Genomic DNA, 25468 nt, shown 5'->3' on the forward strand with positions numbered 1-25468 from the left:
AAACCCTCTGTGACGACTAGGCTTTCTAAAGAGCGGTTTTGGAGCTTAACTGTGGGAGCCGCCTAAATCCGGGTTAATCAATAAATGGGCAAATGGGTGAAATGAACAGAGCCTGGCTGTTGTTTGGCTAGCGAGTTTAGCTTTACCTTATCTAAAAATGCTATGGTGGGTAATAGTAATTTATATGCAAATGCACTTGATTGAACTCCGTCAACCTCATGCTACACATCGTTCCGTGTCAACTCCAACATTTCCTGCGGTAAATTAAACTACGAAGATTGCAGTTAGCTCATTAGCTAAATGGTGAATAGCAGACAGCTAGTGGTTTGACACCTGCACTGCAGCAGGTACTCAAATTGGTCACGCCCTTAATTAGGCATAATTTTATGGCTTAATATAATTTTAACCAATGAGTTACATAAAACATCCCCCTGTACAGTTGTCATGAATGAGAATTCTAACAATGGAAAACAAAATGTTTATTTCCACAATAAAACCTTGGATTAGGAGCATAATTAGTTCCGGAAATGGGCTCGTATTTCAAAACACTCATAAACCAAAGCCAATTTTTTCTACAAGAAATAATAGAAACTCAAATTATTCGTTCCACAACCCAAAAAATAAATACAATAAAATAATTAACACAAAATATAAAGTAAAAATAGAACAAATTAACCTGCATTTTACCTTTAAAAAAAGTAAAAATAAATCCCGACAGATAAGTGTATCCGTTTACACAGTTAACCTTCCTCCTCAGACCCAGCAGGGGAGGCGATTACCCACAAAAATCTTTGCTTGTCTTGTGGAACGCTCACAAACTGTGTTACTTGCAATCCGAGGGTGAAATTCCACTGAATTTTAAAATGGGTGTCAATGATTATTCATCAGCTTTTAGATGCTCTAGTTGACATTTGAGGAACTGCACAGTTTTGGCTTCATTCTTGATTCTTCAGAACCAGAGGTTGCCTCTTGAGTGAGAGACACTGCTACACATGTAGTGCATATGTAGTGCAGTGCTAAAAATAGCATGCTGAATTCTACACCACTCTGTACAAGAATGTACACACACACACACACACACACACACAGTGGATTTACACGCTATGTTTTTTCACATTCTCCTTACACTCACGTGAACCGTACATTAGTTTTAATCTTCACTAAACCACTCTGTTCTGCCGGTCGCGTCCCAAATCACTTCGGTGCTCAGTGTGGTTTGACCCACTGCACCACAGTTGAGAGGCTTTAAAGAGGCTGTAGTCTAAATAAACAGCTGTTTTTCTTTCTCTCTTTCTTCCTACCCTTTCATTTTCTCAATTTCCCCTTTCCTGCTGGTCTCCATCGCAGGACATTTGGGATTTCACCCTCTCCCAGTGTAAAAATAGCTGTTTTAGTAATGTCCTTTGTCTCCCCGGTGTTTACCATCTCGGGACCTGCTGCCTTCGTCCTGCCTGTGCAGTCTTTGGTGATATTACAAAAAATAATAATAATATGTAATACACGCTGTATTTCCACACCTGAGCGTTGCATATCAATCATCAGTTCAGTCCACATCGCGCAAGTTACATCTGGATTTTCGAACAAAATATTGAATAGTGTCCGTTTCCAGCCGAATGCAGGAGTGCTATGGCAGGATGGGTGTTACTCGTTCTCCTGTGTGTGTGTTATGTTAGGTTAAGTTGTGGCAGCGAACGTGAGGTCTATTGCGGCTGTGAAAGAAGGTGAGGCCTTTTAGAGAACGAGTGAGTAATGAGTGATTGGTTGCACCTGAGCATGGTTAGGAATGAAGGGAATTTGTGAACAGACAAAGGATGTGTCAGAGCAGGGGTAGAAAACTAACCTGCACCTCCTACATACAGAAGGTGGATAATATGGACATGTAGAAGGGCCTATAGAGCTCTTCAATGATTTTGCTGTATCTTTATGGCATGGGAATTTTCTTTATGCTGCATAAAGAGCAGCCTATAGGGCACTGCATCTCATTTATGTTGCAAAGCATATAGGACAGGGCATCATAAAGGACAGTCCAAAAGCCACTGCATTTATTTGTCCTGTATATACGGGAACCTATAGGGCACTGCAACTCCTTTTCCTTTATGTTGCAGAGCATATGGGACAGTGCATCATAAAGGACAGTCTACAAGGCACTGCATTTAATTGTCCTGTATATACGGGAACCTATAGGGCACTGCAACTCATTTTTCTTTACGTTGCAAAGCATATAGGACAGGGCATCATAAAGGACAGTCTACAAGGCACTGCATTTAATTGTCCTGTATATACGGGAACCTATAGGGCACTGCATCTAAATTACCTGGACATACAGAAGCTTATACTGCACTGCACCTCCTTTACGTAGGGTCCTTTATGTAAAGAACCCTAACAGGTATTACAACTCAAAAAATGTTCCTGTATGTAGAGGAGCCTCTTGTTTATCTTTTATAAATGGAAGCCTAAAGGAACTATACTGCTTTGTTAATGTATGTTTGGGAGTCTATAGGGCACCATATTTTGTTTTCCTGTATGTAGAGGGATATTTATGGCTCTGTATCTTGTTTATCCTGCATACAGAAAAGCATTTATGGTGCTGCATCTCATTTTCCTATATGTAAGGAGGTCTATAGGGTACTACACATCATTTCTCTGTATGTGGGGAGCCTATAGGGCACTGGCACTGTAACTTTTGTTTTTATGCAAAGAGTCTGGCTGTCATTTCATGCATGTAGGACTGAATTATATAGGTACATTTCTTCTCATTATGGTAAGCCTTTAGGGCACTGTACTTACTTTTTTTCTGCATGTAGTGTTGCCCGTGGGGCACTGCATCTGATTTTCCTGCATTTCCCGCATTTTCCAGTGTTTTTTATTATCCTGATAACGTGTCTTATTTTCCTGTGTAAAGAGTTGCCTATGGGGCATTTAACCTTGTTTTTCCTACATGTCCTTACATTTGCAGCTTACAGGGCATCATATTCCAGTCATATCTCATTTCCCCGTATTTATTGGAACCTAGAGGGTTCTACATTTGACCCCAGGACATATTATTCTTTATTATACACCGCGGAGGCACCCTAGAGGGCACTTCAAGATATTTTGTGTGGCGACTATTAACATTTTTATTATAATTTACAAACAAAGAAAGCATCTAAGTTATCTTGAATGGAGTAGTGCTGCTGTAGTGTCATTCTTTATTAATAAATAATTTGCAGTCACTGTCAGAGTGCAGCTCAGACAACTTCAAGGTGAGCAACAAAAGACTTCAACTGTCTTGACATTAAAGTAATCAGTGACAAGATAGTGAGATGAAGCCGTGTCACTGTTCCCACTGTGAAGTTCACTCTTTTCCTTTAGCAGCATAACATGGTGGGTTTTGGATCTTGTTTTGTGTATAGTATTGTAGAAATGACAGTCTTATTGGTTTAATTTTTACAATGTTTTTTCACTCTACTGTTACTGTATAACAAAGTTTGTTGTTTCATTTCAGAGCCATTGCAACACAACACAGAGTTCTTTTCTCTGCGTGTAGTTAATTTATTAGAGTGTGTATATACGCCGCATGTATTAGGAGTGTATTGACTTGTGTGAGGACTGTGGGGACGAGTGTGACGCTGTCTCCTATTGACCCCATGACCTTGTGTGGTGGAGCTGCTCCAACAAGAAGGCTTCTGTTCTGTAGAATGACATCACAGTTCCTCTCACCTACTGTGTGTGTGTGTGTGTGTGTGTGTGTGTGTGAATGCTTTTCTCTCGGTCGGACTGTCTCTAAGGGGGCAAGGGCAAAATCGATGTAGAGCATTATTCATTCTTCTCCCTCTCTTCCTCTCTCTCTCTTGCTCTGTTGCTCTCTCTCTCTCTCTCTCTCTCTCTCTCTCTCTCTTTGTTACAGTACAGCCCAAAAGTCTGAGTTCTTTCCTCAACAATGATCCTCATTCATCACTCTTTTCATAAATGTTTCTGCAGTCCAAAAACGAACTAAGAAGTCCCACGTTTCATTGTGTGCGCGTGTTATTTTCATAATGTAGTTTTAAATTTAAAGTTTTAAAATAATTTAAAGTGAATTCACTGCACATTTATGTTTAGCCACGCCCGATAAAGCTCCCTGAGATCTAAAAATGACAAAATTGGGGTGACTTAAGGGTGACACGATTTCCTCTGAAAACATGGAAATATTCCAGTAATGCAGCTCAGTGCAGGGCCACAGATGTACACAAAGGGTGCCATTATTTTCGTCCTAATGGAAAGACTAGTCTTAATTGTTTGAGAATTGGTTTTATACAATTCAAGGTCGACCAGTCGATATTATATCATATGTTATAGCTTATATGCACATTTACACACACACACACACACACACACACATACACACACCCATACACACTCAGTAGCGAAGTGTTGGTACAGCTCTATTGGTAGACTAAGCAGAGGTTTGGCAGGAATAAAACGTTTAGTGCTTTGTATGAAATATTTCAGTGTTTATTATATACTTTAGTAGTTTTTTAATACTTTAATACAAAGCCTGCGGGAAATATAGCTGTGGAGGCAAAACAGAAATCTAATCGAATGGAAGAAATGTCAATGCCCCAAAACCTCTCAGCTCTAGTCTCTAGTCTGTACCCTCTGTAACTGTAACCCTCCTGATAAGACTCCGAGAGGACGCTGGTCTGCTGTACTTACTCCACTGAAAAACCTGATATTTAAGTAAGAAAAGTCAGGACAGAGTGATTGCAGTTAATCAGTGAAATCAGTGAGGGAGATATCAGTAACTCGCTCCACTAGCCGTAACCCCTGCTTTGTTCAGCTCTGGCAAGGTTTCCCACGGCGAGCAAATCCCAAATCAGCCCATTTACACGCAGGAGTTTAAACCTGAGCTTTAATGAAGTTGTGTAGTTGTTGCGATGAAATGCTGGATATTTTAAAAACTACAGCAATATTGACTAGTGCATGCTTCCTCCTTACTGTAATATCAGTTGGTAACAGAATGAATATTACATCAGCATTTACATGTAATTTGTGGCGACTCGGATCACCTGGGACCAGCCGATACGATATTATCTCGACCCCTGGGTGCCAATTCAATCTTTATTCTGTGTTAGTCTCATGATTTTATAAATATTCCCTAATTCTATGTTACATTTTCATTTATATTTCATTACGGTTTTTGTAAACAAACTACACCTACCACACGGCACTGTGCTGCGTGTCCAAGTGTGAATAGTGTAAAGCACCACCTGTACATTACAGAGGAACAGCAACATATTACAACCACAGGCCCAAACCAGGCAAAAGTTTGGACACACCGTCTAACCTTCAAATTCTTTGTTTATTTATTTACTCCAAAACATGTGTTTCTTGCTTCTTGACCTGCTGCACATTGAAAAAGTCTGAAGAAGCAAAAAGCAAAAAATCTAAGTAAGAACACATGGTTAATCGTGTGTGTGTGTGTGTGTGTGTGGGAATATACGCGCGTGTGCACGCATCCTTACCAGTATCTAATTTATGTTCCCTCTTTCCCAGGTGTGTGTGTGAGCGCTCTCTGGATCCAGTCGAGTGTGCGAAGAAATAGTTCCACATGGAGCAGGACGACTTTCCTCCCCCTCCTCCTGATGGTGAGAGTCACACCGAGCACAAATCACATGCAGGTTACAAAAGCAGACTTTACAGTTTCTCCTAAGGGCACAGTGCCATTGAATTCTGTGTCTGATTTTTATTAATGCTATAATGCTATAGTCTCTACTGAGAGAGTCGTCCTCACGGAGTCCTACAGCGGACGCTCCTCTCACTGTGCATGGGGCTTTAAACCATCGGAGAGTGTATCAGTTTTGACAGAGAAAATGGGACAAATAAGACAGAAAAGGTAAACCGGAGAAGGCGAGACCAATTGGGGAAAAAGATAGAAAGAGAGAAAATAGACAAAGAGACAGACATAGAGAAGAAGCGATGGACAAAGGGTCCCAGAATGGGAGAGACAGGAGACTGGGATGAAACTGGGGAAAATAAATAAGACAAAGACTGAGGCAGGAAAAGACAGATGCAGAAAGAGAGACATGCAGAATTAGAGAAATAGACTGAGGGACACCAGTGAGGGAAGACAGAATGAGAGACAAAGAAATGGACAGAGAGGAAGAGAGATGGGAGGTAAGATTGTAAACAGTCTCTTAGGGGTTTAACACGTTTCCATCTTTGGTCATGAGAGTGGAGTAGAGTGATAACACACACACACACACACACACACACACACACACACACACACACAGGTCTGACACTGAATATTCATTAGAGGAAATTTCCAGCACTAATGTGAATCCCACACTTTTCTCCTTCTGTACTACAGGAATTAGGACGTGACCTTTAACCGTCAACCTTTTAAATATGGAAGGTTTCTATTTTCTTTTTAGTGAAAGTTGCCATGGTTTTATTGGTAACTAAAGAATGTGTGTGTGTGTGTGTGTGTGTGTGTGTGTGTGTGTGTGTTGCTGAACAGAAGATGTTTCGTCTTTAGAGTCACTGTTGCAGAAAATGAAAAGATCTTCATCTTTTGTCACCCCCCAAATATACACATGCACACACATGCATGTGCAAACACACACACACACACACACACACACACACACACACACACACACACACACACACACACATACTTTTACATGTTCACACAACATTACTCATTTCAGCTTCATTTTTCTCTGGGGTAGTCACTCCCTTTCTAAAACACACACACACACACACACACACACACACACACACACACAGACACACACACAAGCAGCATTTGTCAGACTTTCTCTCTTACATATTCTTACTATACTTGTTGTTTATTCCACCATTCATCTCACCGCGACCTCTGACCCCTGGGCCAGTCCCGGGCTGTATGCTGTGTGTTCAGTCTCACTGGTGTGTTGCAGTGTTTATAAGTGGGTCAGGTTCAGTCCTGTGTGATGCTGCAGTCACTACACCGTGCACTGTAATTACTGAAACACCACAGGAGGGAAACATGGGGTCAAAGTTCACTGGAAATTCCACACGTGTAGGTCGTCGCTTGCTGTCCGCATGTAGCGTACTGAATATGATTCGTAGAGCATACTGTATGCTTGATTTGTCTTGAAATTGTCCTTAAAATTAATTCTTATTTTTTTAATAAAGTATATTTCTCATACAGTATTTACGTTACATACTACGTCTTGTATTAGCTTAGTTAGCATATTAACAGTGCTAGCTAACAGTGCTACTGTAGCTGCACGCTGTAACAGAGGCATGGCCATGCACCTAGATATCATATATTAGTTCTATGTATCATTATTAGTTTTATGTGTAAAGTGCTGGTGACACGGTGGTGTAATAGTTAGCACTGTCGCCTTGCACCTCCAGGGTCCGGGTGCAATTCCCGGCCGCGTTCGATTCCCGTCTCTGCGTGTGCATGGGGTTTGCATGTTCTTCCCGTGCCTGCTGGGTTTCCTCCGGGTACTCTGGTTTCCTCTCACAGTCCAAAGACATGCAGGTTAGGTTTATTGGCGTTCCCAAATTTCCATTAATGTGTGTGTATGTCTGTGAGCTCTGCGATGGATTGGCACCCTGTCCAGGGTGTATCCTGCCTCGTGCCCTAAGTCTCCTGGGATAGGCTCCAGGCTCCCCGCCACCCTGAATACAGGATAAAGCGGTAATAACGATGAGTGAGTGGGTGAGTTCTTTAAACAATGGTCACTGCGGCGAAGCAGCTTTACAGAATCAAAAGAAAATTATGGGACTTTGTATGAAATGTAAGAAAATGTGTACGAATCAAAATGATCAGATTGTCCCTGATAAAAAAAAAAAACTCCCTGAGATGGCATAAGGATGGCATTTGGGTGTTTTTGTCGGGGTTTTTCTTCCTTGATTCGCTTTTGGTATGTCCTGACCTCTGCAGACCAGGAACATAATGGTTGGTAATGGTAGATTGAACTGGGTCAAAGCACCTGCAGAACTGCAGCTCTTGTGGGATGTTCCCAGGTTGCCGTGGTTAGAACATACCGAAAGTGTGGTTAAGGCTTCTGATGCACATTGGGAGTGAAGGCCGGTCAGTGTAGTCTGATCCAATAAAAGAGCTACTGTGTAACTACACATATGCTCTTCTTCCAAGCTTCACTGTACCTGTGATGTCCCAGTACACATATTCCGAAGTCGTATATGACATGATAAATCCGTGCTTATCATTTTTATATATTTTTTCTTTTTAAACAGTGAGAGAACAATTAAAACATTGCACCACACAGACCAGATGATTCAATCAGTTGCAGTCTAGTGTGACTACCTTCGTATAATATTTTTCTCGAAGCTTGTAGATAATAGCGTTTATATATTCATAGTACAGTATATGATGTCACCAGTTTTACGGTCTATTAGATCATTTAAATATCTGCCTCACTTTTTTACAGGAAGGTGAAATGTAGCGATGAATGACGAGATGAACGCCTGTCACACAGTGCCTCTCTGGAATCTCTCTGGAATCTTAATGTCCAGTCCCTCTCCCCTTTCCGGCTCGGTCATTTCCTCACTATCATGATGGTGTTGTCGCTCTATCTGCACCCTGTCGTTCCAGCTGCTGTAGCTACACGTTCGTGCATGTCCCGTTACAATACTCTAAACACTAAACACAGCAGCATGGAAGTGTGTGTTTTTTGTCCTGTTATATTTGTTCATTTACACTGGCTTACTCCTGTTTGTTTAATATAATATACTAGTCTAGCGGTCACATCGGTTAGAGGCCACATAATGATTTGAGGACACATTAGGTTAGCTAGGCAACAAATAAACCACCTTGGGGCTGTGCGGTTAGGAATTCTATTAGAAAGAGTCACCAGACTGAGAGCAGGGAGAGAAAAAGGAAAAGAGGTGGACCAGAGAGAGGGTGCTAGAAGGAGGAGATAAAAGAAAGAGGGAGGGACCAGAGAGAGGGAGACAGCAGGACCAGAAAGAGAGAGACAAAACATAGAGGGGAGCAGGACAAGAACGAAAGGGGTTCAGAGAGTGATAGAGGGATCAGAGAGAGGGGACTAAAGAGACACCAGCGAAAGACCAAGAGAGACCTAAAAGAGAGAGAGAGAGAGAGAGACGATAGAGATAGAGCGGGACTAGAGAGACGGGGTGCCAGAGAAAGGGGGCTTAAGAAATACCAGAGAAAGACCAGAGAGAGAGACAGAGAGACATACTGTATTAGGAAAACAATCAACAATGTCAGGAGGAGTTACTGTTGATTCTTTTCCTAGAACACCATCTCCTGCGGTGTTCTATTCCTCTTATTTCACTTGCTTACATTTACAACTGTTTATTTTAGAATAATGAGAGGATTTACTTTCAATCTATTTCTAGTTACATTTACCGTACTTTACAGCTTCTTTTATAAACGTTAAATAAAACTACCTCGTGTGAAGAGCGTAGGACATCCACTGTACAAGAAGCGCCATGCGTTTTTTTTTTAGTAAATATTGATATAGTAGAGTGATTTGCAGCTATGCAAAACTACCCAACACCTCCTGACCAATCACAATCCAGGATTTGACGATGCTGTGATGTACATCATATGAACTGCTGGTGGATGTCTAAGGCTACGTTTACACTGCAGGTCTCGATGCCCAATTCTGATTTGTTGCCTATATCTGATTTTATTGACCGTCTGTTTACACGTTTCTTTCAACTATGACTCATATCCGATACACGTGTTTACACTCGCCATGCCATCTGAAACTTTGCGCAAGATAGACGAAGGTGAAGTATGCTTGACGCTCTGTGATATATGCAACGTTCGCGAAACGTCACCATGGTGAACTTAAAACGGAGGAGGAGAAAAAAACGGCATAATTACAGCCTGCGCATATGCTTCATTTACCAAATACTGATTTGTTAATTTTATTTAGCGCTAATAAGCATTAAAAGGGGCGGGGAGGGGGGGTCCGTTTACACGACAATATCTGATTTATATCTGATTTATTTCCACATATGAAGGAGGCCTGAAACCGATCTCGAAATATCATGCATGCGTTTTTTTCCTGTTTACACGGACATAGAACATATCCGGTATGTGTCACATATGAGCAAAAAATTGGAATTGGGTCACATTTACCTGACAGTGTAAACGTAGCCTATGAGAGTCGGAGTGCCTGTGGAGTTTTGGTAAACAAAAAAACAAAAAAACATGTTATTTGCATGTGCAGTTTAAAATGACAATTACCAACATCTCTGTGATTTGGGAATCCCCTTTAGCAGAAGGACTGTTCTGGGGAAACCCATCCCAGTTCCCGGTACAAATCCATTTCCTGTTAGGACATTTCTGTTTCCTGTCTGCACACACACCTCTGTTTGGCCGATATTTCTTTATTTAATTCCACAAAAACAAGCATATCTTCCTGTGTAATCCCAATCACTTCACAGCGCTGTAGAATTCTGGATTCCGGTTGGTCAGAAGGTGTTGATTAATTTTCTATACAAGCAGCGCTAACATGCAAACGACTGATAAAAATGCACACGTTAACATGGATACGAGGAACCCCTTAATTCTTATCACAGCACCACACACAGTCTTTTGTTCCTTAGTAAGTGACCTGTTTGTAATGTCTTCACATTCGCATTTCATTTATGAGCTCCTCAGCAGTTTACCGGAGAACGCTATTCAGATCCCACATCTGGTTTACCTACTGAGGACATTTTTCCTCAGGAACTAACAGTAGATCCACCCAGTAAATTATATACGTTACAGGGTATAAAGGGTCTTTCCACACTTCCACAAGGACCATCCGCCTCCTCAAAACACCGGTGTGGGAAAATGGTTTTAAAAAGAGTCCCAGGTCGTTAAGCGATGGAGGAGGGAGTGAGACTTAACCATAATTTCATGCCAAGTGTTTCTAAGAATAAGGAACTTGTGGATAGACACATTCGTCACTGCACTTGGAGTAAAAACACCGCTTTAGGTTCTGGGGTTTCTTATGCAGTTTGTCGCTTTCAAGATGGATCATGGATCAATTTAAAGCTTAAACAATAAACTATCTATCTATCCATCTATCTATCTATCTATCTATCCATCTATCTATCTATCTCACAATATCTTCAACTAGTCCCATTGCTTCCTCTGTCATTAGCTAGGAGTTGATCTGTTCTGGTTTAGATAGATTACAAAGACGTTGATCTATCCTGGTTTGCTCACACTCACATGGATGTTTTAGTTGAACGCTGATGGTTGAATCTGGACATTTAGGCATTTGCCAGATGCCCTAATCCAGAGTGACGTTAGTTTTTATCTCATTACACATCTCAGTAGTTGAGGGTTAAGGGCCTCGCTCAAGGGCCCAACAGTGGCAACTTGGGTGGTCATGGGGTTTGAACCTGGGACCTTCTGAACCATAACCACTGAGCTACCCCTGACCCCATGATTTGTGCAGAATTTTAACAAGTCTTAATGGGCTTCATACTAGCAAACCAAAACTATTGTATAATTTTATGCTTTGGTCCAAACCAAGAGAACTGACCTACAAGCTTGAACAAATCTTTAGCCTAGCTAGGAGTTAACCAGTAGGAATTTGACTAGTTTAGCTAGGAGTTAATCAGATTTAGCTAGTTAATTCTCTCTATAAAGCTGTTGTGTTAAAAATAGCGATCATTATTTTTTTAGCCTTATATTAAAACAAAAAGTTAGGACTTGATCGGTTCCACTTTCGGTTAATTAGGTGGGGATTGATTTGTTCTGGTTTAGGGTTAATTTGTTCTGGTTTATCTAGATTAGATGGGGATGAACAGTTTAGATTTATCTAGTTTAGCTAGGGGGTTGATCTGTTGTATTTCTAGGAACAAATCAACCCCTGTTCTGTATCTAGGGGTTTGGAAGCGTAAAAAAAATCTCCAAAATCCCATACTAGGGTCACATTTAAATAAGTGCACCACTGATGGTTACTTCATACAGTAGCATGGTTTAAAACAACTTTTCCAACATTTCTCCCTCGTTATCTGTCTTTGTCCCTGCCCTCAGTGCTAGACGAGGAAGAAGAAGGTGAGCCTTTTGAATTTGACGATGAAGTTCCCGAGGCCGAGCGCCCTCCCTTATTCCCTCCTGCATTGGGTTACAACTCTTCAGGCTGCCCGGTTTTGGAGAATGCGGAGGAAGATCTCTTGCCACCACCACCTCCTCCTGCTCCACACGGTGACTTGCCTCCACCTCCTGAAGAGGGATTTATTCAGGAGGGTGTAAATAAGGAGCTCCCCCTGCCTGAGGGTGCACAAGGTAAGATGGTGGATCTCCTGTTGCTCAATAGTAGGTGTGAATTGTACATGATTCATATGTTTTTCTGACCAATAGGGAATCCTGTGTCTCGACCCAAAGTCAATCCATACTCTGTGATTGACATTTCTCCTGAGAGCCCACCCCTGTTGGTTTCACCAGCCAATGGGAATGATGGTGATGCCCATGATGTATCCAGCAGCCCGGTTGTGCCTTCTGGATACTTAGTGCCAGTACCTTGTGGCTATGCCACGCCCTCCAACGTCCCAATCATCACCCCCACCTACACCACGCCCGTCATCATCAGACACCTTTCAGTGGACGAAGAAGGTAAAAAAAACAGATTTTTTCTTTTTTATTATGTTCACATTCCATTTGTGTTTACTGATCTGTTGGTGAAATCATCTTTGGATAAAAAGAATAAAAATGGCACCCTTTAGGAAACATCATCACCCCATGGATACGATCATTTGATTGTTTTTTGTCTTTTCTTTTGCCAACTTTTTTTTGGCCAATAAATTCCAGCATCCAGATGGAAACTTTTTAGCAGAATGTTCTGAGTGATCAGGGTTTCCTGTTTTCTCCAAAAGTGTTGCTGTAGCTCTGTTTCAAACACACATACCTTCCAGGCAGATTATATGCCATCTTTTTCATGTATTATGATACTGTATGCAAATTAAATGTTTTCCACTTCCATTGTACTTGCACTCATCAGATTTGTCCAAAAAATGTGGACGTAACAAATAAAATACTGGACAGATCTGATCATAAAATCACAAACATGGTGTAAAACTGTGGACTACACAAGCAGTTCTCCCGGAAACACAACCGACAATAATTTAGAGCTTTAAGGAAATGGAAGTCACACCTAATAGGTTGCCACAGAGGCCACATTTCCATCACTTTAAGACTGATTAAGCATAAAGGCCACTTTAATGAGACTGACAGATATGGAACCCATGCTTCCGTCACGAAGATTACTTATTGAGGCCACGCCTACTTCACCAAGACTGATAATTACAGAGGCCACGCCTCCTTCACTAAGACTGACAGTTACAGAGGCCACGCCTCCCGCACTAAGACTCCGAATGCGTACATGAAATGACAGACCGAATAGGGCTTATTTGAAAAACTGAGATTTTTTTCTTTGCGGTTTTGACTTTTCGTCCACATGCAAACACAGTTTTGGTCGTTAAAAACGGGGTTATTGGAAAACTCTGTATAAAGTGAAAACGAAATAAAAAGCTGACACCCCCTTTAACGAGACTGATTAATCCAGAGGACACGCCTCCTTTTCCTAATGAGTCTAGAGGCCACACCTCTGTCAAGTCACATGCCTCTTGTTGTCAGAGCCTCGGCGTTTGGCGCAGACTATGTGGCTTGGATGCTCCCTTTGTCCAAAGATGCCTGATGTGGTTTGAGACAGAACTTTTTATAACTTCCTTCTGGAATGCTTGGAATGTAAGGCTGCGGTACGGAAGACAGACACTTGATCTCAGTCCACAGAGTGCATTCATGTTTTATCTTTGAAAAAAAAAAAAAAAAACAGGAACGACGCGCTTAAAAAAGTAGTGTATATTAGCTATACAGAGTTTAACAGGTATTTAACCAGGTCACAGAAACACACACTTAGATCTCCTGAAACACATTCTGTTTTACCATCTTAAAGTGTGATGCTGCCCCCTGGTGGTTAACATAATCTTATCAAGATCTCTGATGTTGAGCAACATTGTTTCTAAAGCTTGAGTGGGGAAAAAAATTATTGGATTGCTTATCTTGTGAATAATAATAATAATAATAATAATAATAATAATGTGCCTAGTAGTTAATCCTAACGGCCCCCATTTTTTATTTTATAAAATATCTTCAACCTGTTTTCTTCCTATTATCCCAACATCACGCACACACATACACACACACACACTTGCCATCTTTCATTTCCATCAACATTGTTTACATTGTTAACTACTGTTAGTAAAAGAACCTTGTTTATTTTGGATAAATAGGATAAAGGTTAATGCATATACAGTTCATTGTAGAAGTAATGTGTATTGTTAAATTCCTCTGCAGTGACCGTTGTGGGGGCAGGGCATAATATGACTGACAGGTGAGTGTTTTTATTCCTTGTCCTTGTTCTTCTATTTTGTCATCTGCTATTTAAAATTCCAACTAAATTTCCCGATCTAGTTTTCTCAAACTCTCCCGATTGTAAACCTGCTTTAAAGGCTTTGTTAAGCTGCGAGTTGATGATAAAAAAAAAATTACGCAAAAGGACTTTTCATTTCCTGATCAATTACAAATGCAAGGGTGCACATGATCATTCGATTTAATCAGAGGTATGTCGTGAAAAGATTTTTTATAATCGTCTAATTTGACATGGAGAGCACATAGTCTGTTGTAGAATTCAGGCCAGAATGAATTAAAGTGTCAAAATCACTGTGATAATCTAAACCTACTTTACTTGTCTCACCTTCAGTGTCTTTACTGAGGAACATCCAGTCATAAGGGAGGAAGACGCTCTGGCTAAGTGGGCTTCGGACCCTGCTAACACTGCCTGGATGGAGAGTAAGGACCTTTTCAATTTACTTTATGGCTAAAATGGGAAATTTTGCAAATACGATACAAAATCTTTAGTGTGAATAAGTCCATGAAGTTTTTGCCATATTCATTTAGGGTCCGTGAGTGTTATGACAGTGACAGAGATTTGTATTTGTGCCTCTGTGCTCCTCTACAACTGAAGCAATTAATTTGTGAATGTGTAAAGTGTTGATACCTTTAAGCTTTAATTTAAGGAGTTTAACAAAAAAATATATAATTAACTGTGTAGGATTTACAGCTTTTTGTTTTACAAATGTTTCGCTCAGTTTTCACAGGATTAAAACTAACTGAGTCCTAAACAGTTTGATGGACTGTTGTGACCTGTGTCTCATTTACTCACTCAGTCAGTCATCGTCAGTACTGCTTTATCCTGTGTACAGGGTGTAATTGGGCCTAGGGCACCTAGGGCACGAGGCGGGGTACATCCCCCGACAGGGTGCCAATACATCACAGGGGACACACACACACACATACTGTATATACACACACTCACATGCTCCTATACACACAATGGGCAATTAGGGAACACCAATTAGCCTAAAATGCATGTCTTTGGTCTGTGGGAGGAAACCGGAGGACCCGGAGGAAACCCACCAACACGCTAACTCCATGAACATGCTAACTCCATGAACATGCTAACTCCATGAACATGCTAACTCCATGCACACAGGCAGGTACCCTGAAGGTACAAGGCGACAGTGCTAACCACTAAGCCTCTCTGATTCTTATTTATTTCCAGACAAATTAATGAGATAAAAAGTCTGTCCCATATTCCAAGTATGGAATTTGTATTTTTTAGCTGTTCTTAATATGCAGTAGAGACAAAACAGACCGAGAGAGAGAGCAGAAACTTGAGGACCCTCTAATGAAGAAGGAGCTCAGCATCACTAAAAGACCTAGAAGACAACTGAAGTGAACGATCACAGAACCCTTTTCTTGCTCAAGAAAAACCCCTTCACAATATCTAGCCAAATCAACAACTCTCTGGATGACGCAGGAGTGTCAATGTCAAAGGATACAGTCAAGAGACGTAAAGAGACGCTTTCATGAGTGTAAATATAAAGGTTTTAGCTCAAGATGCAAAACAGTCTGTTTAGTTCTGACACAAGATGAACTTGTACCATAATGTTGTGAAGAGAAGAGTATGGAGAAGGAAAGGAAGGGCGTATGATTTATATCACACATCATCATCATCATCATCATCCAACATGGTGGAGGCAACATGAGTGTGTATACCTCAGCCACTGGTGTTTATTGATGATGTGATATAAGGAGCAGGATGAATTCTGTGTATCTTCCTTCGCTTATAGTGGACTGAGAGCGCTTCACATTACTCACCATGAAAGCAACCCGAGGCAAAAACATGGAACGTTCTTAAAGAGCCGAGTCAGTCACGTGATCTCAACCCAACTGAGCTGCTTTTTACTCACTGGAGATTAAACTGGATGCAAAAAGACTCACAAACAAACAGCAGCTGAAGGCGGCTGCAGTAATTCAAAAGCAAAGCATCTCAAGGGAGTAAACTCAGCATGTGGTGAGGTCCATGGGGTCCAGACTTCAAACAACACTGAAACAACACAGTCCTAAAAATAATACGAATGAGCGAAAAAAATGGATGCATTTCCCAAACAGTTAATGATTTATTAAAGCCAATGAGTTGCATTTTATGGCTTTAGTTCTAATGCACTGTGGTGGAATACAGAAAATGTGTCGCTGTCCAAATACTTCTGGACCAAGCTGTACCTTTCTTTAAAAAGGATTTCTCCTCATTATGTGTTTTGATCTCTCTTGTCATGATTAAGATATTTTTTTTTCAATTCCATAATAGCAAAAATGGTAGGCACCTGTTTTATTTTTTATTTTTTAACAAGTTTGACTTGACTGATGAAAAACTTAAACAGTTCTTCTGAAGTAGATTCCCAGACCCAGAAGATTTCCTTCCTCTTCTGCAGAGGAAGTCGTCCTCAAACAGGCCTTTCCTCCAGAGCACAGCAGCGGCATCCGCTCGAGTCTGACTGCTGCTTGAGATTTTACACACACCCAGACACACACACACACAGACACACACACAGACACACACATGCACACAGGCTGACTCTTTTAGAATTTAGGTTTGAGGATACGTGTGTTTGTTTTTGCATCTGCATTTCAGATCCTGACGAAGTTATTTATGACGACGTTCCGAGAGAGAATTCGGGATCCACTACAGGTCAGTGTGTCCGTTTTCCTGCTCCCGCCGTCCGTCTGACTTTGTTTTACTTCTCCATTTCGCTCTGCTGGCTGTTTTCTGCCACTGTGGCGTCTTTGGACATTTTGAAATCAAGATGAACGTTCAAGTCGACTCATTTCATCAAAGCGCACAATTAAGGAAGAAGTGTGTTAATTTACCGTGATGCATTAGGAGAAGACAGAAATGAGTACACTTTAACTGATAAACATAACTAATAAAGCAAGGCCTCGTACGTCCAAAACTTAACTCAACCCTTGTGCTGTGTTCAGGTGAATCTGACCTGCAAAATAGTGTCAAAGTGTTTAGGATTTTTTTTAAATTGTTCTCTAAATCAGTATTTGTCCTACACATTCATGAATAACAGACAACACTAACAATGAGTACACAATCTGAACCCAGCACGAGAATTAACTTAACATTATCATATAATTACCATTATTAAACTTCTAAACCCAAAGTGTTACCCATTAAAACAAAAGTTAAATTCAATGTTTTAATGACATCCTCACAAAAAAAACAAAAAACACAATCAAGATAAGAGAACAGTAAGTCCCCTACATACAAACATTCAAGTTATGAACTTTCGTAAATACGAACAAGTGTTTGTGCATGTACTGTATATTCGCAGAAGTGAGATCAAGTAGTTAATAAAACTTTTAAACTGCTGGAACTTATAAAGTACTAAACTTGCTGAACTCAAACTACAAACTACTGAAATCAAACTCACTGTCTATACCACTTTATCCTGTATACACAGTACAGGGGGCCTGGAGCCTATCCCAGGACACTTAGGGCACATTCTGGACCGAGTTCACACACTATGGCCAATTTGGAATGCCAATCAACCTGCATGTCTTTGAAGTGTGGGAGGAAACCCTTCTAGCACAGGGAGAACATGCAAACTCCATGCGCACAGATCCAAGGCAGGGAATCGAACCCAGACCCTGGAGGTACAAGGCGGTAGGGGATAACCGCTACGCCACCGTGCCGCACTTAAAAGCAAAGTCATTAACTAACATAAACTTCAACTTAGAAATGATAAAATCGAGCTGGTAAGCCGATTAATTACAAATCACATGCTGAAACTCAGATGAATAAATAGATCAACTCAAACCACTATACTCAAATTGATTAAAACCCAAATGTAACTGCTAAACTCAAACTACTTAGTACTCTATTAAACTTGGAGCGTTAAACGGCTTGACTTAAACTGCTAAACTCAACCTCCTGAACTGATAATGAAATCATTAATTTGATAACATCAAGTCATTATATTCAACCTTAAACTGTTATATAAAGCTTAGCTTGAACTAATCAAATCGCTCCCCGGCTAAACAACTCAAGTCGAACAGTGCAACTCAAAGGACTAAATTTACCTACTAAACCTACTCATCTCAAGTCCTGAGCTGCTACATTTTCGCCTAGATTATTATAATTTTCACATATTCCGCATACAGTGTGAGGTAATTTGTCGAGTCAGCATGTTTAAATGTGGAAGTTGGAGCGTCTGTGTGTGTAAGTGAGTAAGCGTGAGAGAGGTTCTTACAGTGGGAAATATTCCAATAAACTCTTTCTATTCACTTTCATTTCCTCAGAAACTGTAGTCAAGTGTGTTATGGACCTGGTGGTGATGTTAGCAACATTAATAGTGAACGTGTGTGTGTGTGTGAGCAGATGTAGATGAGATGATCTATGATGATGTGGAGAGGGGTGAGGAGGCAGGCAGCAGCTCGGTGGAGAACGGATGGAGCTCCAGCGAGTTCGAGAGCTACGATGAAGAGAGCGATGGAGAGAGCGCGCACGGGGAGAACGGCCACCTCCCGAACGCCTTCATCCGCCGACACACACCCAGCACCACAACTCATGTATGCACACACACACTCTCACCCAAACAGGCACACACATACTCACTCTGCACTGTCTACACACACAGACCAAAACATACGGTAATAATATGGGACAAAAACAGATAGTTCCATTAAGAATCCTTACATGTAATTCATTTTAGGGCATAATACATTTTAAGCAAAAGTAATTATAATGTAAGTACGTACATAATTTCTTAAACACATGCCTGCGTTTTAGATGACACACACTCATGTGTGTGTTAAGGTTTTACTTATGTTGTGTAATCTTGGCAAAAAAACAGGAGTTTTCATTAATGAAGTCCTTCGACTGCAGCGAAAGTCAGGAAAGGCAACTGATTGCTGTGATTGTAAGTTTGTGTGTATGTGTGTGTGTGTGTGTGTGCGTATGTAATGCCATGCTTTGCTGCTTTCTACTATGCAGCTCTCTCAAGATCTGACTCGCTTGAAAGAGCACTATGAGCGAAAGGTGAAAGATCTCATGGTGAACGCAGTGGGCGCAGTCGAGCTACAGCAGCTCCGACACAAACATGAGCAGAAGGTAAAAAAAATTAAAAAAACAAGTCCATCCATCCATCAGTCTATCCATCCATCAGTCCATCTATCCATCCATCCTGTTCCTTCCACTGTTTAACACTTGCTGGTGGTGGATCCCTCGTCTCACGTGTCACACCCTTTCATTCTCACCGTGGTAGCATGCTAGCTTTGGCAGCTCTGTAGCTACATCTCCATCCGAATGTTTTGGATTTTTTCGACGAAAACTAAAATAAAGTTTTTGAAACCTACTGACATTAAGATCAGTAGGTTTACCAGAATCGCTGTTATTTTAAAAAGCCGTTTTGCTTTATTAGCTTGAATAACGTTTTTAGGACGAAACTTACTTAGCTTATCTTACCCAAAAGGCATTTTAATTAGCTGTAAGCCATAATCATTAAAAATGAAAAGAAATCAACACTTGAAATATATTAGTCTGTGTGTAATGAAGCTATATATCAGTTTCAGTTTCTGAATTTAATTACTGAAATAAATCAACTTTTTCTATAATATTGAGTGATTGAGATGCACCAGTGTGCTAGCAACCTGCACATGTGATTAACGAAGCAGCTAAGCTACTTTATACAAAACTTAAAAAAATGTATTGTTTTTAACCTTCTTCTAAGTTGAAATTGAGAGTAAGCATGGGTATGTCTTTAGCCAAACATTATTTGTACGAAAAAGGAAAAAATAGTAGGTAGCTGTGCTAATTAGCTAGAAAGACAATATAGCTGATATTTTAAAAGAGAATTGCCATAGAATTCACTTTTGCTAAACATGGCCTTGTAGATTTAAACTTATTATACTGTTATATAGTAATTCAAGTTTAACAGGAACATTTATTTATGGCATGATTTAATTACAAATTTATAACAAAAGAAAAACAGGAGGATGGAACCTTTGCTCTTGTGTTTGTGTGTTGCGGGGGGGCGGGGGATGCAGGGGGCTTCGGGTGTGTTCTGTGTGTGTTTTGTGGTTGTGGTCTTTGTTGGTCTTTCTAAAGTGTGTTGCTTTGCTTGTCATGAAAATGTTGCTGATCACTACAAGCACATGTTGTGCAGTCAGTGCTCCAGAAGCCGCAACACTAAAGGATTTTATTTATGTTTGTTGCTAAGCCTTTAGGAATTGATTAGTTAGAGATCAGGCTTCTGGATATACTCATATTATTATTTTTGCATGAGCACATGGCTTGGTCTGTCAGGCTGTAATCTACAGGTTTATATCAGTGTTGCTGTCAGTCTTTCGGCGGCTCTTGTCGCAGGGTTGCCACAGGGACCGGCACTGTATTTAGTGGCTGGGGTTTGGGCATTGACTGGGAATCGAACCCGCGCCTATGGCATGGCAGGCTAGAATCCTACCCCTGAGCCACTAATGCCCATATTATGTTTCTCTAAAAACAGCTATCTCAAAGGGACTTGTGTGACAGATGCTTTGTGTAATCTATGACTGCTCAATTAAAAAGAATTATTATTAATATAAGAAAATTTGCGATAGATGGACAGACAAAGAGTCACAGAGAGGGAGAATGACAAACAGATGGAGAGTGACAGACAGAAAGAGAGTGACAGACAGATGGTGAATGACAGAGAGGGAGAGTGACAGATAGATAGAGATTGACACAGAGGGAGACAGACAGAAAATCAGATGGAGATTGATGGAGAGAGAAACTGACACAGAAAGATAGAGAGTGACAGAGAGACGACAGTGTCACAGACAGACGACAGTGTGACAGAGAGACGACCGTGTCACAGACAGACAGATGGAGAGTGGCAGAGGAAGACGGACAGAAAGACAGATAATGAGTGATATAGAGGGAAAGCCATAATTATTTGCAGCTATAATGTAAGTATGAACAAGAACTGACTTCTCTCTCAGACGTTATTCTTACTATAAACCTTAAAACTCACAAGGTGTCGTTCTTTAATGAAGTAAACCTTAAAATCAACGGCACTGTGATATCAGGAGAATGACACTCCCCAGAGTGCTGTTAGTAGAAGAATACTAACATCCTGTCTCATTTTGTACTTATGTCAATTTATTAATTGAGCCCCAGAATATTTAATACAGCAGAGAGTCCCGGAGAGCCGTAATAGCACTTGGGCATTTTGAGGTGCATTAATGAGATATCATTGAACTAAATATTAGCGTGCAACTTCGCTGCATACAGTGGCAGTTCAATTCTCACTAATTAACTCGGATTACTCAAAATTTGATTAATATCTGGTCATAATGGATCGTCTCCTTGACGTAAAAACAAATTCTGTCTTATTGCGTGACTTTGTGTCCGAGTTATGTTTGTTGTCATGGAAACAGATGCAAAAGCTGGTGAGAGCGGCCAAGCACGGCACCAAGGATGGCCTGGAGAAAACTAAAGCGGCAGTGAAGAAGGGAAAGAACTTCATTCGAACCAAATCTTTTGGGCAAGGTAGGAGTCCTGCATGTCCCCTTTAAATGCTTTAATGTGTTTTTATAACGAGACAAGCTGCATTTCTTTAAATATTAACGAACGGACAGCATCACAATACACTGATAACTCAATGACTCAAAGACATGAGAACAGAAAATCCAATAAATCTGTGTGTAGTCTTTTTTTAATGCATGTTATCCTACCGTGTGTGTGTTGTCCGTTAGAGAGGAAGCCGTCATGTTTTGACGAAGAGTCATCCGAGCTCTTCATTGAAGTGGAGTGTTTAAATGTGGAGCCTGTGTTAGGCCCCGCCCCTGAGGACCTTTCTCAACAGCAGGTATATACACACACACACACTTGGCACTACACTTCAATTTACTATTTTATACTTTACAACATGATTTTCTAACAATCAGCACAAACAGTGCCAAACACTGGTAAAGAATAAAAGTATCCCATGCATGGTGCATGTTCTACATTTAATTATACAACAGTTAGTAATCTGATTGGAAAAGAGACGTTCCACAAGGGGTGATAATGGACGACAACGGCACTGGGAAGTTTAACGATATCACTTTGCATCTCAGGTGTTCTAACACTCGTTAATTACACTAACTGTAGGTCGCAGCATGGGTGAAAAGTAGGTTGGTACGGTCAGCAGTACTGAGGAAAGACCAGCAGTCTAGATTTTTTAACAAAAAGTTGAATGCCTAATCCCTCTCCAACCACTGATCAAGGCCAGTACTTGGTGTATGGAGCAAGGGATTGTACATCCTACAATATCATCCTACATATATGTTTTATAAAAAAATATAAAGGAATACCTACGAGATTTACAGGCCTGTCCACCATCTCCATGGTTTATTCTCCTCGCGTTTTGCCTGCACAGGAAGAATTCAAAACTACTTTCATCCTTGTTAATTAAACTAACTGTCAGTTGCCAGCTCCACCAGTCACAGTTACTTACTGTAGTTCCACAAGTTGCGGAAGGATGTGCTGGCGGAGAAAAATCACTGGTTAAACAAACAAACAAAAAAAATCATAGTTTGTTAATAATAAATGGTGTTTGTGGAACTGATCAGATCAGCCGTGCTGATATACATCACTACAGCACAACCTTGAGTGTGATATTGCTTAAATGTTTTTTTTTTATATACAGTGTGAAAATCCATAAAACTTATTGCTGTGTTACTCAGCATTATAAGTATTTTCACTTAAATCCACATAAGACAGAATACCAGCTACGTCAAAAAACAAACAAACACGATGTTAGTGTAAAAATGTCTTTGCTTTCATGCAAATTATATGACACGAAGATCCCTTTTAGTTTATTTAATCAAACAAATGAAATGTGTGTGTCTGTTTGTGTGTGTGTGTGTGAACAGGTCGTGAGGAGACGTATCCTGGAGTCAATACTAGAGAGTGAGAAGAATTACCTAGATTCACTAAAGAGAGTATTAGAGGTATGTGTGGTGTGTGCAACTGATGGATACAAGGGCCACGCCCCCTTTAGATAGACTGACAGACACAAAATACAGTCTCCTTATACACATCAAAGCCACGCCTCCCTGTCTAAGCCTGACACACCCATACAAGCCACTCCTGTTACACTAAGACTGACACACAAAGGCCACGCCTCTTTTATTACGACTGATATTAGCATTTTGTAAATGTTAACTATAAGCATTTTTATTTTTGGGTTTATTTAAAAAAAAAAAAAAACTTATTTATTGAGTAATTAAATAAATCAGTTGTTTTCGACTGTGATTCTTTCTGTAAATGATTGTTGTTATTTCCCGTGCAGCACTATGAGAAGCCCATGCAGGAGATGGAGCCTCGGCTGCTGAGCGAGAGGAAGTGTAAGGTGGTGTTTTACCGCGTGAGGGAGATCCTGCAGTGCCACGCCATGTTCCAGATCGCACTGGCCAGCCGCGTGGCAGACTGGGACCAGCTCCAGACCATCGGGGACGTCTTCGTCGCCTCCGTGAGTCCTGGAGACAATGTTTATGAGGGACGATCACACCACGCTACTTAAATGTTTATTTAGTTAAAACCATTTGTACTATAATTATAAATAAATAGGTTTTTGTTGTTGTTGTTGTTTTTTTCTTAACATTTCTGAAAGTGGTACTTTGACATGTGACTAGAGCCTATTAAAACATTTGAGTTATAGCCGAATTATTACCTTTTACATTGATTTATGACTACACACTGATTATCAGCTGATTAAAATGTCACCACGCTGTATATCTCCATCTCTCAGTTCTCTAAATCCATGGTTCTGGATGCGTACAGCGAGTATGTAAATAACTTCAGTACGGCCATGGCGGTGGTCAGGAAGGCTTGCATGTCCAAACCCTGCTTCCTCGACTTCCTCAAGGTCAGTGACACACTTTAACTTCTGTATCATCACACTATAAGAAAAGTGGAACAGTTGGAATAGATAGTACAGAAATCTTAACTGAAGGGAACATTTATAAAAGATGCTAAAATAAATAGGCATAAATAAAAGATGGCTTTTGTAACGCTGCATCTGTTACAGCAACGTCAGGAGGTCAGTCGAGATCACGTCACTCTCTACGGCCTCATGATGAAACCCATCCAGAGATTCCCTCAGTTCATTCTGCTCCTGCAGGTCTCACACACACACACACACACACACACACACACACACACACACACACACACACACAGAGATTCCCTCAGTTCATTCTGCTCCTGCAGGTCTCACACACACACACACACACACACACACACACAATCCAAACAGGATTCCAAATCACAGAAATGTAGTGTTTACTGTCTCGTCTGGTAATCTGTCTGAGTCTGCAACTCTTTATTTATCTCTGTTCATTTGTCTGTCAGTCTTATCTATCTATCTATCTATCTATCTATCTATCTATCTATCTATCTATCTATCTATCTGTCTGCTGTCTGTCTGTCTGTCTATCTATTTGTCTGTCTGTGTCTGCAATTCTTTTTTTATTTGTCTGTTCATATATCTGTCTTCTAGTCAGTCTTATCCATCTATCTATCTATCTCTGTCCATATATCGATACGTCTATCTGTCTATCTATTCGTCTTATATTCATGCTTGGATTTGTTTGCTTATTATTTTCTCTCTGTCTATCTTTGTACATATTTCCTCTCTATCTCTTTGTCTAAACATTTATCCATTTATCTATCTTATCATCATGCATTTAAGCTGTGTGTCTCTTCATTGTTAAATTTCATTTCTATCTCTCTCTCTCTCTCTCTCGCTCTCTCTCTCTCTCTCTCGCTCTCTCTCTCTCTCTTGGTTTTATAAATGTCTGAATTGCACATCTGTCGAACTTCATGCCTGTCTGCTTTTTGTTGGTTTCTCTTTCGGGTTCTTTCATGCTCTCTGTCTTCTTCATTCACGTTTGATTTAAAATGTTTACTTGAGAAACTTCAGAGAAACGGACTGAGCCGTAAAGAAGGGAAGAAAAGAGCTGTGTCTTTAGGGGTTTGGTTTAGGGAAAGTTTCTTTTCTGTTGTGCGGTTCGTTACAACCAGCAGATGGAGCACATTGCTTACTTTACACGCACATGCATACAGTATGTGCACACACA

The 25468-nt window shown here is 40.5% G+C and overlaps 1 protein-coding gene across 3 annotated transcripts in view; it reads left to right on the forward strand.

Moving 5' to 3' along the window:
• The window catches only part of arhgef10 (Rho guanine nucleotide exchange factor (GEF) 10), a 69773-nt gene that overhangs the window by 8348 nt on the left and 35957 nt on the right, over positions 1-25468 (forward strand). The window contains exons 2-15 of one of the 3 annotated variants that reach the window (XM_053509632.1): positions 5515-5606; positions 11993-12244; positions 12320-12571; positions 14312-14348; positions 14718-14806; positions 16992-17048; positions 18744-18934; positions 19219-19284; positions 21782-21893; positions 22100-22212; positions 23261-23338; positions 23680-23859; positions 24139-24255; positions 24418-24510. In XM_053509632.1, coding sequence (XP_053365607.1) covers positions 5570-5606; positions 11993-12244; positions 12320-12571; positions 14312-14348; positions 14718-14806; positions 16992-17048; positions 18744-18934; positions 19219-19284; positions 21782-21893; positions 22100-22212; positions 23261-23338; positions 23680-23859; positions 24139-24255; positions 24418-24510 — 1674 coding nt within the window. In that variant the 5' untranslated portion in view covers positions 5515-5569. Of the gene's footprint in view, positions 1-5514; positions 5607-11992; positions 12245-12319; positions 12572-14311; positions 14349-14717; positions 14807-16991; positions 17049-18743; positions 18935-19218; positions 19285-19358; positions 19476-21781; positions 21894-22099; positions 22213-23260; positions 23339-23679; positions 23860-24138; positions 24256-24417; positions 24511-25468 lie in introns of all 3 variants that reach the window. The other 2 variants (XM_053509631.1, XM_053509633.1) reach the window with 2 other exon arrangements.

The sequence above is a fragment of the Clarias gariepinus genome, chromosome 13, assembly GCF_024256425.1.
Source record: "Clarias gariepinus isolate MV-2021 ecotype Netherlands chromosome 13, CGAR_prim_01v2, whole genome shotgun sequence".
Taxonomy (NCBI): domain Eukaryota; kingdom Metazoa; phylum Chordata; class Actinopteri; order Siluriformes; family Clariidae; genus Clarias; species Clarias gariepinus.